This window comes from Gambusia affinis, linkage group LG10 (genome assembly GCF_019740435.1).
Source record: "Gambusia affinis linkage group LG10, SWU_Gaff_1.0, whole genome shotgun sequence".
NCBI lineage: Eukaryota > Metazoa > Chordata > Actinopteri > Cyprinodontiformes > Poeciliidae > Gambusia > Gambusia affinis.
The window spans coordinates 12,015,603-12,030,420 of record NC_057877.1 but is presented as its reverse complement, the minus strand read 5'-3'; the positions used below and the strand labels follow the sequence as shown (position 1 = coordinate 12,030,420).

General features: G+C 37.5%; 1 protein-coding gene across 2 annotated transcripts in view; it reads left to right on the top strand.

Moving 5' to 3' along the window:
* The window catches only part of slc44a5b (solute carrier family 44 member 5b), a 29,101-nt gene that overhangs the window by 9,306 nt on the left and 4,977 nt on the right, over positions 1 to 14,818 (top strand). For both annotated transcript variants that reach the window (XM_044128709.1, XM_044128710.1), the window contains exons 2-18: positions 3,852 to 3,900; positions 7,800 to 7,873; positions 8,832 to 8,916; positions 9,215 to 9,299; positions 9,405 to 9,518; positions 10,111 to 10,171; positions 10,789 to 10,912; positions 11,864 to 11,947; positions 12,175 to 12,287; positions 12,396 to 12,527; positions 12,629 to 12,728; positions 12,807 to 12,899; positions 13,057 to 13,141; positions 13,385 to 13,647; positions 13,936 to 14,030; positions 14,120 to 14,223; positions 14,332 to 14,405. In XM_044128709.1, coding sequence (XP_043984644.1) covers positions 3,852 to 3,900; positions 7,800 to 7,873; positions 8,832 to 8,916; positions 9,215 to 9,299; positions 9,405 to 9,518; positions 10,111 to 10,171; positions 10,789 to 10,912; positions 11,864 to 11,947; positions 12,175 to 12,287; positions 12,396 to 12,527; positions 12,629 to 12,728; positions 12,807 to 12,899; positions 13,057 to 13,141; positions 13,385 to 13,647; positions 13,936 to 14,030; positions 14,120 to 14,223; positions 14,332 to 14,405 — 1,735 coding nt within the window. The remainder of the gene's footprint in view (positions 1 to 3,851; positions 3,901 to 7,799; positions 7,874 to 8,831; positions 8,917 to 9,214; positions 9,300 to 9,404; positions 9,519 to 10,110; positions 10,172 to 10,788; positions 10,913 to 11,863; positions 11,948 to 12,174; positions 12,288 to 12,395; positions 12,528 to 12,628; positions 12,729 to 12,806; positions 12,900 to 13,056; positions 13,142 to 13,384; positions 13,648 to 13,935; positions 14,031 to 14,119; positions 14,224 to 14,331; positions 14,406 to 14,818) is intronic.

Genomic DNA, 14,818 nt, shown 5'->3' with positions numbered 1-14,818 from the left:
ATGTTACACAATGTAATTACTTTTCGTTTCTACAAAGTATTTTTCAATTAAGACGATACTAGGGAATGCTTAGCTAAAAAATAGTCTCTTGCCGATTCTTTACTGTACACAGCTTTATTATATGAAACCTTTTGTAGGTCACCATGAATTCTTATGCTCACATTCAGAAAGGGACACAGTGCCATTGTCCAACTTAAAGTCAATAGCGGAAATTAACTGTTAGTGCTGTTAACAGCGATACTAGCTGTCACAGCATTGCGTGCCTGCCAGGCTTTTCCCAAACAGTTTTGACTACGGACTCTTATTCTGCCTGACTACAACCAGCAGCACACTTTCAGTCCACCCTGCAAAGGCAGACTGCAGTGCAGTCTAAACAGCCGTCATCTAATGCAGTGTCTGCTGGTGGCCCAGCATCGTTGATGATTTTCACCACTCGTGCTTGGCCCCTCCTTCATGTTCATTTTTGGGTCAGAGAAAAGTACATCAGGCTTGTCTTAAGTAGTTAGGGTAATGAGCAGGAATCTTAGCTAGGGCTAAATTTTGTGTTTAGTTAAATAAGCACACAATCTGTCCTCTGATGGTGGCAGTATTATAATAATGAGGAGTGAAGTGATCCAGAATAGTTTGACTGTGAGTGAAATTTAAAAACTTTCTGCTGCTCAAGATTCCACTTGTAAATGTTTTTGCAGAGCCACTTGAGTTAAACAGTCTCTTATTCTGTGCTTTTCCCAGTTTGTTCTTTTGATGATTTCTCTGTATTGGAACCTATTGACTTATACCTTATATTGACTCATATCTCATACTGGATATTCTATATTGGCAGCTTAAGTATCTCAAAGCTGTTGAGTAGTCAGGACACCACTGACACGACTGCATCCCCTGACATTTACTGTTCTGCACCACAAACTGTCCTCTCTCCACTGGCTCCCCTTGATCTCAGTATGATTCAGCTTCCACTCACCATATGGGTAGATTTTTGTCACAACAGTTCCTGAGGTTTGAAGACTGTAATGGATGTTCAGATGGCTAAGATGACTGAATTTACCTTAAATATATCTGTATACAGCAAGCAAATGGCACATATTGCTCACCCTAGCAATTGTTGTTTTATTGTTTTTTTAAAAATCATCTCTGATTTCGGGTAATCCAGTACAATCTTCTGGTCATGGTTCTGTGTCAACAACCAGTTATTAGGACATGGTTTACAGTCCAGAGATAACTTCCTCTTATTAATAAGCAAAAGTGCTGAATTTACATAATCAGATTTCAAGATGACCTATTTTACCTTGCCTGTGTGAGTAGTAAGGGAGAATACATGCTTTGCTTTTCTGGAGGGGTATATTTTGACACATATTGCGATTGTTGGTGAGTACTTTAAAACAAAGGCATATTTGTAAAATTAGTTAGTAGTTTCACTTGTTAAAGGAGCATAAATATTTGGGCTAAAACATCTTTCAGTTTGAAGCAGCTTTTCCCCTGTTTCCTATCTTGCCATGTAGGTTGGCATGTCTAAAATCACATTTCTGTGGCCCTAAAGTAAAGAAAATCAGTCCTTTTTAGTGAGACTTTTACATCCAGTTGGGCTATGAAGTGTGTCTGATCCTTTGATGAAACCCTGGTTTTGCATAGAGCATTCATATTGAAATGAGGGGTGATCTCAGTGTTTTACTCCATCAGGGGAAGATAAATTACTTTTGCCATGATGTCACCATCTCATTCTTTTTTCTGTTCTTGTGTGACAAAAGTTCAGTGTTCCCCACACAGTCTGAGTCCCTTCAAATGATGAAGTTGCTGAATTAAATAGAAAGGAGGTCATATTATATTTGACATGGTGAGATAAGCGAGTATTCAGCAATGCGGACGAAGCTTTTGCATAGCATAACATTAACTAATGTTACTATTGGCTCATTACTGACACATTTAGAGTCACACTTGTGTAAGTTTAGTCATAGTGGTTCATATGTTCTATACATTTCATTGTGATTCTCTGTTATGTCAAAAACATCCTGTGCATCCTGGCTTAGCTGTTGCTAAAATTGTGTATAGGAAGGTGATGCTGGAGCACTGATTCCCAAGGCAGCATATATTTCTATGCTATTGAAACACAAAACCGGTGCACAATAGTTTGATGGGATATTTGATATGTAATGTGGCTACAGTAAATACACAATACAACCCTTTAACAGGGCACATTTAACATTTTTCTGACAAATTAAAACTCACTAGTGCTTTAATAAAATGTTCTCAATAACTTGCCTCTGTTAAGAAGTGCTTCACTAAAGTGAGTCGAAACAAAAAGAGAATAATGCTGCAAGTATATTTTTGGCCATGTGTTTTTCTTTTGTCGCTGACTGTGCAGCTGAAGGGCACCCCTAAAATTTAAAATACCTGCTGAGCAGAGTTTTCGCACACCTGCAACACCCTGTTTTACTGTTGACCCATGTATTTAAAATTTCTGCCATTCATAGTTACTGCTAGGTTATAGAAAGTGTTCGAAAGGTCATAGCTAATGTTCACTCGTAGTGAACATTAGTGGTTGTAGGTATAACTAACAATCAGGCTTTGCTGGTCTTAGAAAATTATTGATAAACGTTATTGATACACTCACAAGTCCTAATAAAAGCATTCCTATATCAGCAAAAAGTAAATTTATTTTAGCGGTTCATTTAAAAAAATAAAAACTTGCTAAAATAAACCTTCCAATAATATCCATTCAACTGAGGTCGCTTCTATGTATAAGGGAATTTTATTGTAGGTTCCTTTATTCATTTAGAATATAGGTGTTTTAGAAGTCTGAACCAACAACCGAGTTTGTCAGTTTAGAGTGTACACATTTCTCTGATTTTTTTTATTTATTTATTTTTTTTTTTCAATCAAATTTGATTTGTACATACACTGGTTTGGGAATTGGGCAGATGGGAGAGACCCAGTCATGATGCCCCTGAGTCTCCCTCAGCTGCTCAGAAATATTACACTCCATGTGCAATGATTAATGAGGCATCAGAAACATGTCGTGTATACTGTCAACTGCAGTTGAGACTGTTTGGGGACTAAAGAAGCAGTGATTAAATGCAAGTACGTGTGCTCTGTTGCATTTCAAAGTGCACACATTCAAGAACTTAAGAGTCCTTTGGAAGTTGACTGATGCTTATACACAGTAATGAGATGCTTTTCGAGCATCGCATCAGATCGATTTTTGAAGGAAAAGTTAACCCCCAGTGGGCCAAGAGAAACGTCTTTGTCGTCCGACGCTGTTGTTTGCGGATGCCGTTTTTGCATTAGATTTGTGCGTGTCAGTAATACACAAATGATGTTCTAGTGTTCATATTCAGCATGTTAAAATCGATGTAATTAATTAATAAAGATGAATGTGTTAGAACAGCACAGTGGCAGAGTTAGTAGTGCTGTTGCTTTCCAGCAAGAAGGTCTTGGATTCATGTCCTGGCTTCGGGTCCTTTTGAATGCAGTTTGCATGTTCTTCCTGTGCATGAGTAGCTTCTCTTCAGGTACTCCAGCTTCCTCCCAAAGTCTAAAAACATTACTGTCAGGTTAATTGAGCTCTCTAAATTTTCCTTAGGTGTGAGTGTGTGTGTGCATGTTTGTTTGTCCTGTCTGTCTCAGTGTTACCCTTAAATGGGCTTGGTGCAAGTGTACACCGCTTCTCGCCCAATAAGCGCTGGAGTCACCAGCCCCCCCTCACAACACTGCAACGATAAAGGTGTTTGAATAATGGATAAATGGATGGAAGGCTGGAAAGATGGAAATTAATGGCTTGGAGTTCAGGCCTCTGTTATTTATCATATTGATTAATTATGATTGTATTTATTATCCATGTTGCTGTTGTCTTACAGGTGAACCAATCAAGTTTGACCCAAACTTCAGAGGGCCTGTTCAGAACAGGTAGATACTAATCTTTACCTAAATTGACATTCAAGCACATTCTATAAAATATTAATACTCACTGAACAGCATTTATATCAGAAACATGTATTTTCGCTGCACTTTATTGCAAAATAAGAATGTTTTTTTTTTTGTAATTAGGTGACCTGGCCTACCTGCATCTGAACCCTGCTTGTGCATTGATTCTCCCTGTTGTGTAATCATTTTGGCACATACGTCTGTCCCAATGTGCATGGATTATTCTTTATGCAACAATAATGACAATGATGATGACTACTTTGGTCATACAACCACAGGGGATTATGGGCGTAAAGTCAGACTGATAATTGGAGTTTTACTAATGACACTCATTACACAGTTAGTAGTCAAAATCATTCAAAACAGACACAGTGTTGTGTTGGGATGAAGCTAGAACCAGTATTTCTATGTGAAGTATGAAGGTGGATCTGTTATAGTGGCACCAATATCTGCTGAGGGCAGCAATGCAGGACAGCATTAGGCCAGTCATGCTAACATTGGTTTTCTGTTGACAACCAGGATGTTAGGTTGACCTTTGACCTACCAAAGGCCTGAAACCTGTCGATTTCTGCATGTTGCGTTTACATCAAGCATTGAGAAAGTATTTTAAATGTGTATATGAAATACACATATTTGCATATGTATTTGTAAATATGGTGATAAATTGCCCCAGAAATTATTATATTATGTATATTGTTGTTTGAGACCCCTTTCAACTAATGTAGTGAGAATACCATAATAAATAAACTAATTTCAAAATAACATTTGAAATTTCCAAAATAAATAAACCATAAACAAATGAATTATGAAGTCTATGTAAACAAACTTGCCCTTCAAAATATATTAATCACAGTGACAAAAGGCAGGTATGTCACTTTTATCATTTTCTTTTTTATTATTTTTGTTACAGCTGTCACCATATGGTGACAATATATTTCATAGAGTCGTCCCAACCAAAAACAACCAATCAGAGCAGCGCCACACAGACTGTGATTGACAGCGCTGAAACCCGCCTCCGGGCTCTGATTGGTTGTTTCTAGATATCGCTGGGTAAAGGCAGAGGAGATTGTTTTTTTTTCCAGATGATCTCTCTCATCATACCATACGACAATATTTTTTTTAATAATTGTTATATACTGAAGCTTTAAACATCAAAAAATAAACATAGGCCCACTTCAAGGAGCGTAAAGAACATTCAATTATTTATAGTAGAGGAAAAATAAAACAAAGTCATGAAATGAATTTTACATTTAATACTGGTTTGATTTCTTTTAGTACACTTTGCAATAGTCTTTGAGGTTTTCATTCTCCCCTTTTCTTTATGAGTTAGTCTTTTCTTTCTCTTACCTGACCAATTTTGTCTTTTGACCAATCTTATCTTTTATCTTTAGTGCCAGTTTGGCAGGTTGCTGTGCAGGCATTTTCCAGTCCTGTTGTTTTTCTGAATCCAACCCTCCGCATTACACATTACTGCGATGTGGCTGCTTGGAGGAGCAAAACACACTTTGATGTTGTTCTGACCCACAGGCTTTTCTTAATGAGAGTAGGGAGAAGAGTAACTCAGCGGTTGTCTTTTTTTTTTTTTTTTTCAGCCATGCTGAATATGGTAACTTATGTAGTTACTAGGTCATATATAGGTTAGATGTTGTAAATGTTTACCATTTGAAGCGTATAAAATCAAAACAATACAACAGTGAACAGTGCCTTAATCTGTGTGTTACTGAGTCTAAATGTAGATTTTAAACATAAATCAAATTGTTTTTTTCTTCACTTTTTTTCTTCATTCAGAGTGTTTTAATTGTTGGTACAGCTGCCCTGAACAGCTGACACTCATGGATTTTTTTAAGCATGTAAAATATCCCTTATCTGAGCAAATCTCTCCTTTTTTTTTTGTTCAAATAATTTTGACAAAGCTGGGACAATCTGGCAGATTCCGACTATCCTGTTGAAAAACCTGCCATCTGTGTCACTTTGGCTCCCGCAGAAAACCAGCCCTTTACACAAGATTGACACTCCAACTTTTGCCATTTTACTCACGATGCTTCAAGTATTTAGTTTTTTGTTTTTGTTTGTTTTTTTGACTTTTTTAGTTTTCAAGCAGAGTCCCTACCAACAGGAAGTAGGAGAAAAGTTTTGTTGATCTCTGTGCAAGTGACATCTGTGCAGATCTGAAGTTTTAGGAGTGCGGTCATGTTGGAATCTACTTGAAATATAGCAGAGCAAAGCAGAACTGTTTCCCTCTCCTCTTTTTATCAGCTTTCCTCCAGCACTGACCTTTATTTCCTTCAAAGGTGACTTTGTTATAACACTCTAGTGCTTTGCTTGCTTTTTTCCTTAAAAAATGCAGTCCTGTCTAAATGTGGAGATGAAATAGACAAGAAATTCATGGAAACCTTGATAAAAAGAAAGGACAGGCACTTTCACCTGAGGATGCCTAGCTTTTAGATATTCTCCCTGTAATTTATCTCTGATGTTGAAGAGTAATATCTTAGCTATTTACCATTGAGGATGGAGATGGATTTTAAAATTATGAATGCTATTTTCTCCATAGAAACCCAGACATTTATTTTTTTTTAAAAGAAAGAAACAATTGACACTTTGCTTTACTATCTTCTTTTTCAGACCCAGTATCTTGAAACAGTTTGGTGATAGAGTAGCATATTGCCATTATTAATCTCTGTGTAAATATTCTGTGTTCATGGCTGACATAAACATGCATAGCAGTGACCAATTTTGACGCCATGGTTTTTCTTTTATGGCTAGATAAAATGGTCTACATCACGAGGGGAAAAAAACAACAATAGTGTAATTAGACGCTATTTCAGAAGTCAAACTGTTGTAAAAATTCAAAAATAAATGTCATGTTGGAAAATAATATGCTTGACCATATCATAATATTATAGGCATATACACAGTTATATTATTATAAATGCCTGTGTGTATTTCAGCTTTTATTCTTCTCTACTTGGGTTTCTCCACTGCTCTTATCTCTACTAATTCATTGTGAGGTGCAGTAGAGTCTGTATGCAGCGATGTAATCTTCCTGCAGAAAAAATAAGGACAATTCATTGCCCAAAGAGAGACTCATAGGAAGTACTGTTGCATCTTTCAGCTTAGGCCTCCTATTGACCTTGGTTTTGAAAAGTGGAGGAAATGAGAGCCTCAAGTCAATTTCCCAAGCAGACGGCACCATGAGAAGGTTTTGAATTCTCCTTCGCTTGAATGGTGCCACTTGACACAGTGGGCTGAACTTTCCTTCATTCGCGGATGGGTGTATTCCTTCCCGAGCATCTGAATGGTTTTAAAATGAGCTAGCTGCACAGCCCCACACTGTGCAGGAGGGAGGGGAAGACGGCTCGTTATGCAGCAAGCCTATAAAAGAGTGAAACAAGACTTCGAGAGGATGCATTTCTTTTTTTATCTCTTATTTTATTTTATGAATATTTTATTTTTGGCAGACGGCTGTGAAGAGAGAGAAGATCTTCAAATATCCGTCTCTGTGCTGGTGGGACAGTAGACGGCTGTGAAGAGAGAGAAGATCTTCAAATATCCGTCTCTGTGCTGGTGGGACAGTTAACCCTTTGGGGAATTGGATTATCAGGAAGTCGGTTGAGACCTACAGCAGTTCTTTTGAAAATGCAGTAGAGATAATCCTCCCTCGCTATGTGTACATCATATATTTGTGGAGCTGTAATTTACCTGCCATAAACCTACTACTACTGTGTAAGACAGTTATTATCAGTAAATCCAGGGGCGCGTTATTTGGTTTTCTTTTGCTCTTCAAAAATAACAGCAAATTGTCAGTTCACTGTAAAACTAAACTCCCTGTTTCGGGTGTTTATGTCCCTCTCTGTTATTTATGCTTGTGTTCTAATTTACAGGAAGTGCACTGATGTGGTTTGCTGCATTATCTTTCTCCTTGTTATCCTGGGCTACATCGCCCTGGGTACTGTGGGTGAGTTTTATACATTGCTGGTGATTACATCACAAAAGCCCTGAATTAACAAGCTTGTTAATAACCCAAATATCTGGTTGGTACTGTTATTATAATTCAAAATATGACCTGGACTAATCCAAACATTCTCCTCGTCATTGTGACAAGATTACCCAAATGTTTGCATCATCTGCCCATCTAGCATTTTTTTTTTATGTACAGACTTACTCAGTAAAATAAAATACTATTTAAAAGTTAATTTATTTCATAGCATTTTATGTGGCCCTCTATACTTCAAATTACAACAATAACTCTCTCCAGTTTTTCACAAATCCGCAAAATTCACACAAAAAAATCAACAGATCCCCATTTTAATTTTACTGAAAATTTTTCTCAAAATTGGCCCGAAACCATTGGGTTTAAGTGACTGCTGCCTCAACTTCCTTTGATGTCAAGTGATAGTCTGTGACCGATGCAGTGAATAATAAAAAGTTACATTTAACATCACACATTAGTGTAAATATTGTATAAATTCCTTCCAAATATATCTTAATTAGCAAGAATTTTAATCCCAATCTGTGATTTTGATTCCAAAAAACAATCACAAAATCCTTGATGGACTGAACAGTTTGAAAAGATGTTCAAAATTATTTAATTTTAACACTTATTGAATGCTGGAATTGCTATTTATTGATATTTTTGCAAGTGAATGGGTTTTATCAATACATTCTGGCACAACCCTTCTAAGAACACTCAGATTTTTGATATGACTCAGAATGAAAATAATTTTGATACCCCTGGTTTAGATTATATAATATGACAACAGTCCCTAACAGTCCTGTCAGCCACTGTGTCGGACTTCCTTTAATCTTTATCAACTGTCATGTAATTTGTTGCTTTCTAGCTTTCAAAAAGGCAGGTAGTGATCTTACCAGTGGCATTTGAAATGAAAAGCTGTTGTTTTTTTTTTTTTTCCTAGCCTGGTTCCACGGGGACCCCAGGAAAATCATCTCTCCAACTGACAGCCAGGGTCAGTTTTGTGGCCAGACGGACACCTCAAATTCGTGAGTTACAATACATTTGCCTTCAAAAACTGGCATTCCAGTGAAATAATTATGATGTCCATGTTGACTGTCAACTTCTCATTGTTATCTTTACGCTCCAAATAGGCTTTGTCTACAGCACAGTACACAAGAGATGATTTGTGATTAATCCTGACAAGTCTTAATACACAGAGCACAGCATGTGTTTGTTCGTCTGTGTATGTGTGCCTAAAGACCTGCTTATAAATTGTCACTCTGCAATAGACTTTTATATCTCTAATCTAAATCCCCTCTTTGTTTGTGTCTTCTTTGTTTGCAGAAATAAAAACATATTATTCTACTTCAATATGCTGAAATGTGCCAGTCCTGCAGTTTTAATTAACCTCCAGTGCCCTACAACTCAGGTATGAGACTGTCCGGTAGAGCATTGTACAAAGCAAAGCATTTTTCTCAATCTTTCCTTCAAAACAGGTGAAGTTTATCCTCAAGAGATGTGTTTTCTCCCTCAGCTCTGTGTCTCCAAGTGCCCTGATAGATTTGCCACACTATCGGAAGTTTCGGTTAACAACAGCTGGGAATATTACAGGCAATTCTGCAAGCCTGGGTTTGTGTTTGGAAGTAAGGTAGGAAATAGTGACTGATGTGTGTTATATTCTTCCCACAAACTGATTTATAGTTGAAACCAAACAATTTATTTTCCACCTAAAGTCTGTTTCTGTAGGCTTTTTCAGCTTCAACATTAATCTTTTTTAATATGATTTAGGTTGTTAACGTTCCATGTCTGCAGTTATGTACTAAATAACTTTTGCTCATGCTCTCGACTGACAGCAGCTCAGTGCTAATGACGTCCGCGTGACGCTGTGTAAGGTGTTGTGTGGGAGCAAAAGACACCGCACTCGTACTGTTTGGAACTGAATCATCATTTCCCTTCCCAAATCATTTCAAGTGTGAATACTGTTCAATTCTGTCAGAACTGAACTTCAGGTTTCACTCAGGATAAATTATGATGGCAAAACCTGTTGGTCTTCTTAGTGTTTAATTGGTGGTGTGGAAAGTTTCTGTACAGCATCCAAAGAGATTATGTTTAACAATGAGCCCTTGAAAGTTATACTATCAATAATTTTACTTAAATCTCTCTTTTAAACAACTGATTGGTCGATGACTGTTACGTATTTTGAGACGTGTAAAACATTGTCCCGTCTGTTACTCTTTCAGTCAGTTGCAGAGGTTATTCGAGATGAAGATTGTCCTCTAATGCTTGTGCCAAGCAAACCAAGTAAGTGAAGAAATGAGTACTTGTCTGGCGTCCCAGCCACATTGCCTACAAAAACATTGGAGTTTGTCTGAATCACTTCACAACAGACTTTTTTGAAAACTACTGACAAGACACGGCACGACTAGCCAACAGACTTCCACCGAAAGAAAGTTTTGTGTATTTGCAAATATGCAAATTAAACATGGATACCTCTCAGAAGCTGCTTGCTGTATCCTTGATGGCCTGACTCGGGGTCAAAGATGAGCGATTGTACAGTTGTATGTCTTTTTGCAGCCGTTTTCACGTCAGCACAGCATGGTGATGGCTTGGTCATCACCATGCTGTCTGCATAACAGCGGTGTAGCTCTAAAACAAGTCATTTTCAAAGGAGCTCAAAATAGGCAGAACCAAGCAGGCGAAATCTCATCTGAGAATACTTTTCTACAAAACATGTAACATTTTGCTTTCTTTTATGTTGTTCTATTGTCTTCTGGGATGTTCGTGTTATTTTCTACTAAAAAATAAACTTCTTGATTGAATGAAAGTAATTTTAAAACTAAATCTTCCAGGAATATGACAGGTTTTGGGCATAACAGCAAACACAAACGTTTAATGTTTCCTTTCCTAATTTCCTTCAGTACTACAGCGGTGCTTTCCTGAGTTCAAGTCAAAGGAGGGATTATTAACTGTTGCAAATCAGACCACCTTCAAAGACCACCACAACAACACGTGGACTGTCAACGATCTCAGAGATGCTGCTATGTAAGATCTGCTTCCTGCCAGCCTGATTCTTTGCCTTTGTCTTTCAGAAAACTAGATTATAGTTTAAGGTTAAATTTCACTTTTGTTCATAAAATTTGCTAAATGTTATGGGGGGTTGTTTTGTAGGTTTGAGTCTACACAAAGTAACTTAAATTCACTACCCCTCTGTGTTTGTGAACTCACTCTGATTACTCTCTGTCACACTCTGCTTGGTCATTAAGTTAAAAATAAAAATTCTTATTTTTCTGAAGGTTTTTTTTTTGTTATTTTTATATCCAGGGCTACGCTTATCAAATAATGGAAAAGGGTGTAGTGCCTCCTGCTGGTCATTCTTTGCAACTCTTCTAGATTCAAAAATCTTCTATGTACTATGTGTTTACTTTTGATGTTATTAAACACCAAAAGCGTTTTAGTTCTAAAAGTTACTATAATATTCACTGAAATCTAAGTAAGTGATATCACAAACATCTGAAACCAGGTATGCACAGTACATGCGCTATAAAAATGACATAATTTTTATAATAATTTAAAACGACTTTTGTTTGTTTGGGGTTTTTTTTCAAAATCAAAAGTTTTCATACATTTTCCCAGTATTTAGTTTTCACTCGGACGTTTGTTTTCATCTTGGGGGCATGCTGCATATTTCCGATCAAAATATCTAAAATCTGTGGGAGACTATTCTTCTTGACTGTGGCCGTATCTTTCTGTGAATAGTTATTTTAACTGGGCTTTCAATTGTTTCGTTGGCCTTTTCCAAATAGGTTAAAGTCAAGGCAGTCTGAGTGTATGTCAACTTCTCCTGATTAAAAAAAAAAAATCTCTAAACCATTCTACATAGTAATTTATATACAACAAACACTAGTAAACTAGTAATATATAGGTTACAAACCTGGACTTTATGTGTTTATTGTCTCCTCTTTCTCTCTCTCATACATTGTTACTTCTCAACAGGGGAGTAGCCAGTCTGCTGAATGCCAAAGAAATTGGGATAAAGATCTTGGAGGATTATGCAAATTCCTGGGTATGGATATTAATGTAAGTACAGTGGTATGTATGTGACAGTATCTTGTAAAAAGTACTTACTGTTCACTTGTCAAACAGTGACCCATCTATATACGGTGACTTGCAAAAGTATGCGTGTACTGTGCTTTGGACAGGCGAAGATGTAATCCCATCTGAAAAGGCTGCCAGAGATGACTGGCAGCCTCTGGCGTAGTAGTGTTTACTTTTTCTCATGCCACCCTGTCTCTGTGTTGCCACAGAGGCCTGGGAATGACCATGGTGTTCAGTCTGAGCTTCATCCTTCTGATGCGCTACATTGCTTGTGTGATACTGTGGCTCATGATTTGTGGTATCATCATTGCAGCTGGCTATGGTGAGTGTGCACAACTCGAAAGCATCTTAAAAGTTTTACTTCTAGTTCTGCTCTTATGATAAATGGACTTACGATGGCTTCATTTTTTTTTGTTGTTGTAATTTTCAGGTGGCTGGCGGTGTTACAAAGAGTACGTTCTTCTGTTAGAAAAAACAGATACAAATGTTGCCATCTCTGATATTGGCTTCCAGACAGATCTCAGCATTTACCTTGAGATGAGCCAGACGTGGCTCGTTTTGAGTACGTTACAAACAACTCCCGTACTTGGCGGCACATGCGTTAGTACCGAAGGTGGTAATGAAGACCAGATGAAAGTGTCTGTTTTGTTGTTTGTGTTTTAGTGATCCTGCTTATTTTGATTGTGGTTGTCATCGTTCTTATGCTGATTTTCCTGAGAAAGAATCTAAGCATCGCTTTTGCACTGATGAAGGAAGGAAGCAGGTGAGTGTGACTATAAGCTTTAACCATTAAACTGTATATGTCTGCCTTATTTCATACAATGTTTGATCTTGCTTCTAGGGCCATCTTTTACATCATATGTACTCTCTTCTACCCGATCATCACCTTTTTTCTTCTGGCCATCTGTATAGCCTACTCTGCTGTCACAGCAGTGTATCCTTCATTTTGCGTGTTATATGTACACGTGAAATTAATTAACTTTTCAAATATATTCAAACTTTTTCAGATGACCCTGTTATTTTGCTTTGTGTGGTAGTTATAATTTAGTTGAGCGTTATTGGGTTTGCTGCCTTATCTGGTGTTCCCTCAGCTTCTTGGCCTCTTCAGGTAACGCCGTCTACAAGGTGACATCCCCTGATAAGTGCATTCATAGAAACCTCACGTGCAGTCCAAAGGTTAGACCCACACACTCACACGCATCAGATTAGCAGTGTGAGAAAGGAATTGTTTGTGCCAATAGGTTTTACAATGCCTTTCTACCTTGCAATAGTTTTTATTTAAAAGGATTCCTACGCAACTTGGTCAGACAATGTTTAGTAAATACATGATTGCTGCAGATGCATAGTGATGCTATTCAAAAAAATCATGTTCTGAGCGTCTCACTAAATGCCAAATTCTCATCTGTTTCTATGTTTTAGACCTTCAATCAGACCAATATAGCCAAAGAGTGCCCTGGAGCACAGTGCATGTTTGCATTCTATGGTGGAGAGACTGTATACCACAACTACATCATCCTCCTCCATGTCTGTAACTTGTTTGTGTTCCTCTGGCTGGTCAACTTTGTCCTGGCCTTGGGAAAGTGCACTCTGGCAGGGGCGTTCGCCTCCTACTACTGGGCCAAGAGGAAGCCGAAAGACATCCCTACCTGCCCTGTTTTCGCTTCGTTCAGCCGAGCCATGCGGTAGGTTTCAGACGCACTTTAAAGTAAGCCAATAACATTGTGTATAAATCTCTATTTATATGCTTGTGTACTGGGGTAAAGAGTTGCAAATGTAAAATAAAAATCTCAAAAGTGGGAAAAGATTATTGGTTTAGGATTTCTGCTGCTTACAAAACAGTGATATTTTACTGTCAGTAAAACATGGAATGAAATGAATCGTCTCATGAGAAGCTGCTTGGTTTTGATCATTTCTGTTCCATTGTTAAAATGAATCACAGCTAAATGTTGTTTTGTTTTCTTTCTGCACAGTTACCACACGGGCTCTCTAGCCTTTGGTTCTCTACTCCTCGCTATGGTGCAGATGATCCGAATTGTTCTAGAGAACCTACATCTCAAATTGAAACGCAAGTTTGAACTCTTTAACAAACTGGCATTCTTACTCTGAATAAAATGAACAGTTATTTCAAATAAAGTGATGATGTTGGCTTCCCAGGTTCTCAAAGTTGTATGAGTCGGTTCCTGCTTCACTGCCTCAAGTGCTGCTTCTGGTGCCTGGAAAGATTCATCAAGTTTCTTAACACAAATGCATACATTATGGTAGGTCATTTCCATGAGTACTATTTGTTCATTTGTGGGGGTTATAGCTGTTGTTTGGCCATGCATGCACCCTTGTGCCTAACTAACGACATACTTTGTCACCAACAGATAGCAATATACGGGCACAACTTTTGCAAATCTTCCAGAGACGCGTTTGATCTCTTGATGAGGAATATTTTGCGGTGTGTACCTGTGTTAGCTTTCTATTTGTTCCAGCTCTCTAAAAGCCATTTTACTTGTCAACAAATACAGTGGCTTGCAAAACTATTTTGCACACCGGACTTTTCTTTTATTTGTAAAAAAAAAATTTTTTTGAATTGTGTATAATTTTCTCTCTACATCACCTTTGTATGCCACTTTGTTTTGGTCTTTCACATAACATTCATTTCCAATGAAATATATTTATGTTTGTGGCTGTGATGTGACAAAACGTGGAAAAATTCAAGGCGTCTGAATACTTTTTCAAGCCACTGTAAGTGTCACAGTTTCTTTCAAGTTGTATCTTTTTTTTATTTTCAGGCATCTTAAGTTAAAAAAAATAAAATATTGGAAACTATATTGATTTCACGATAATGTAAAGACACCAATTAAATAT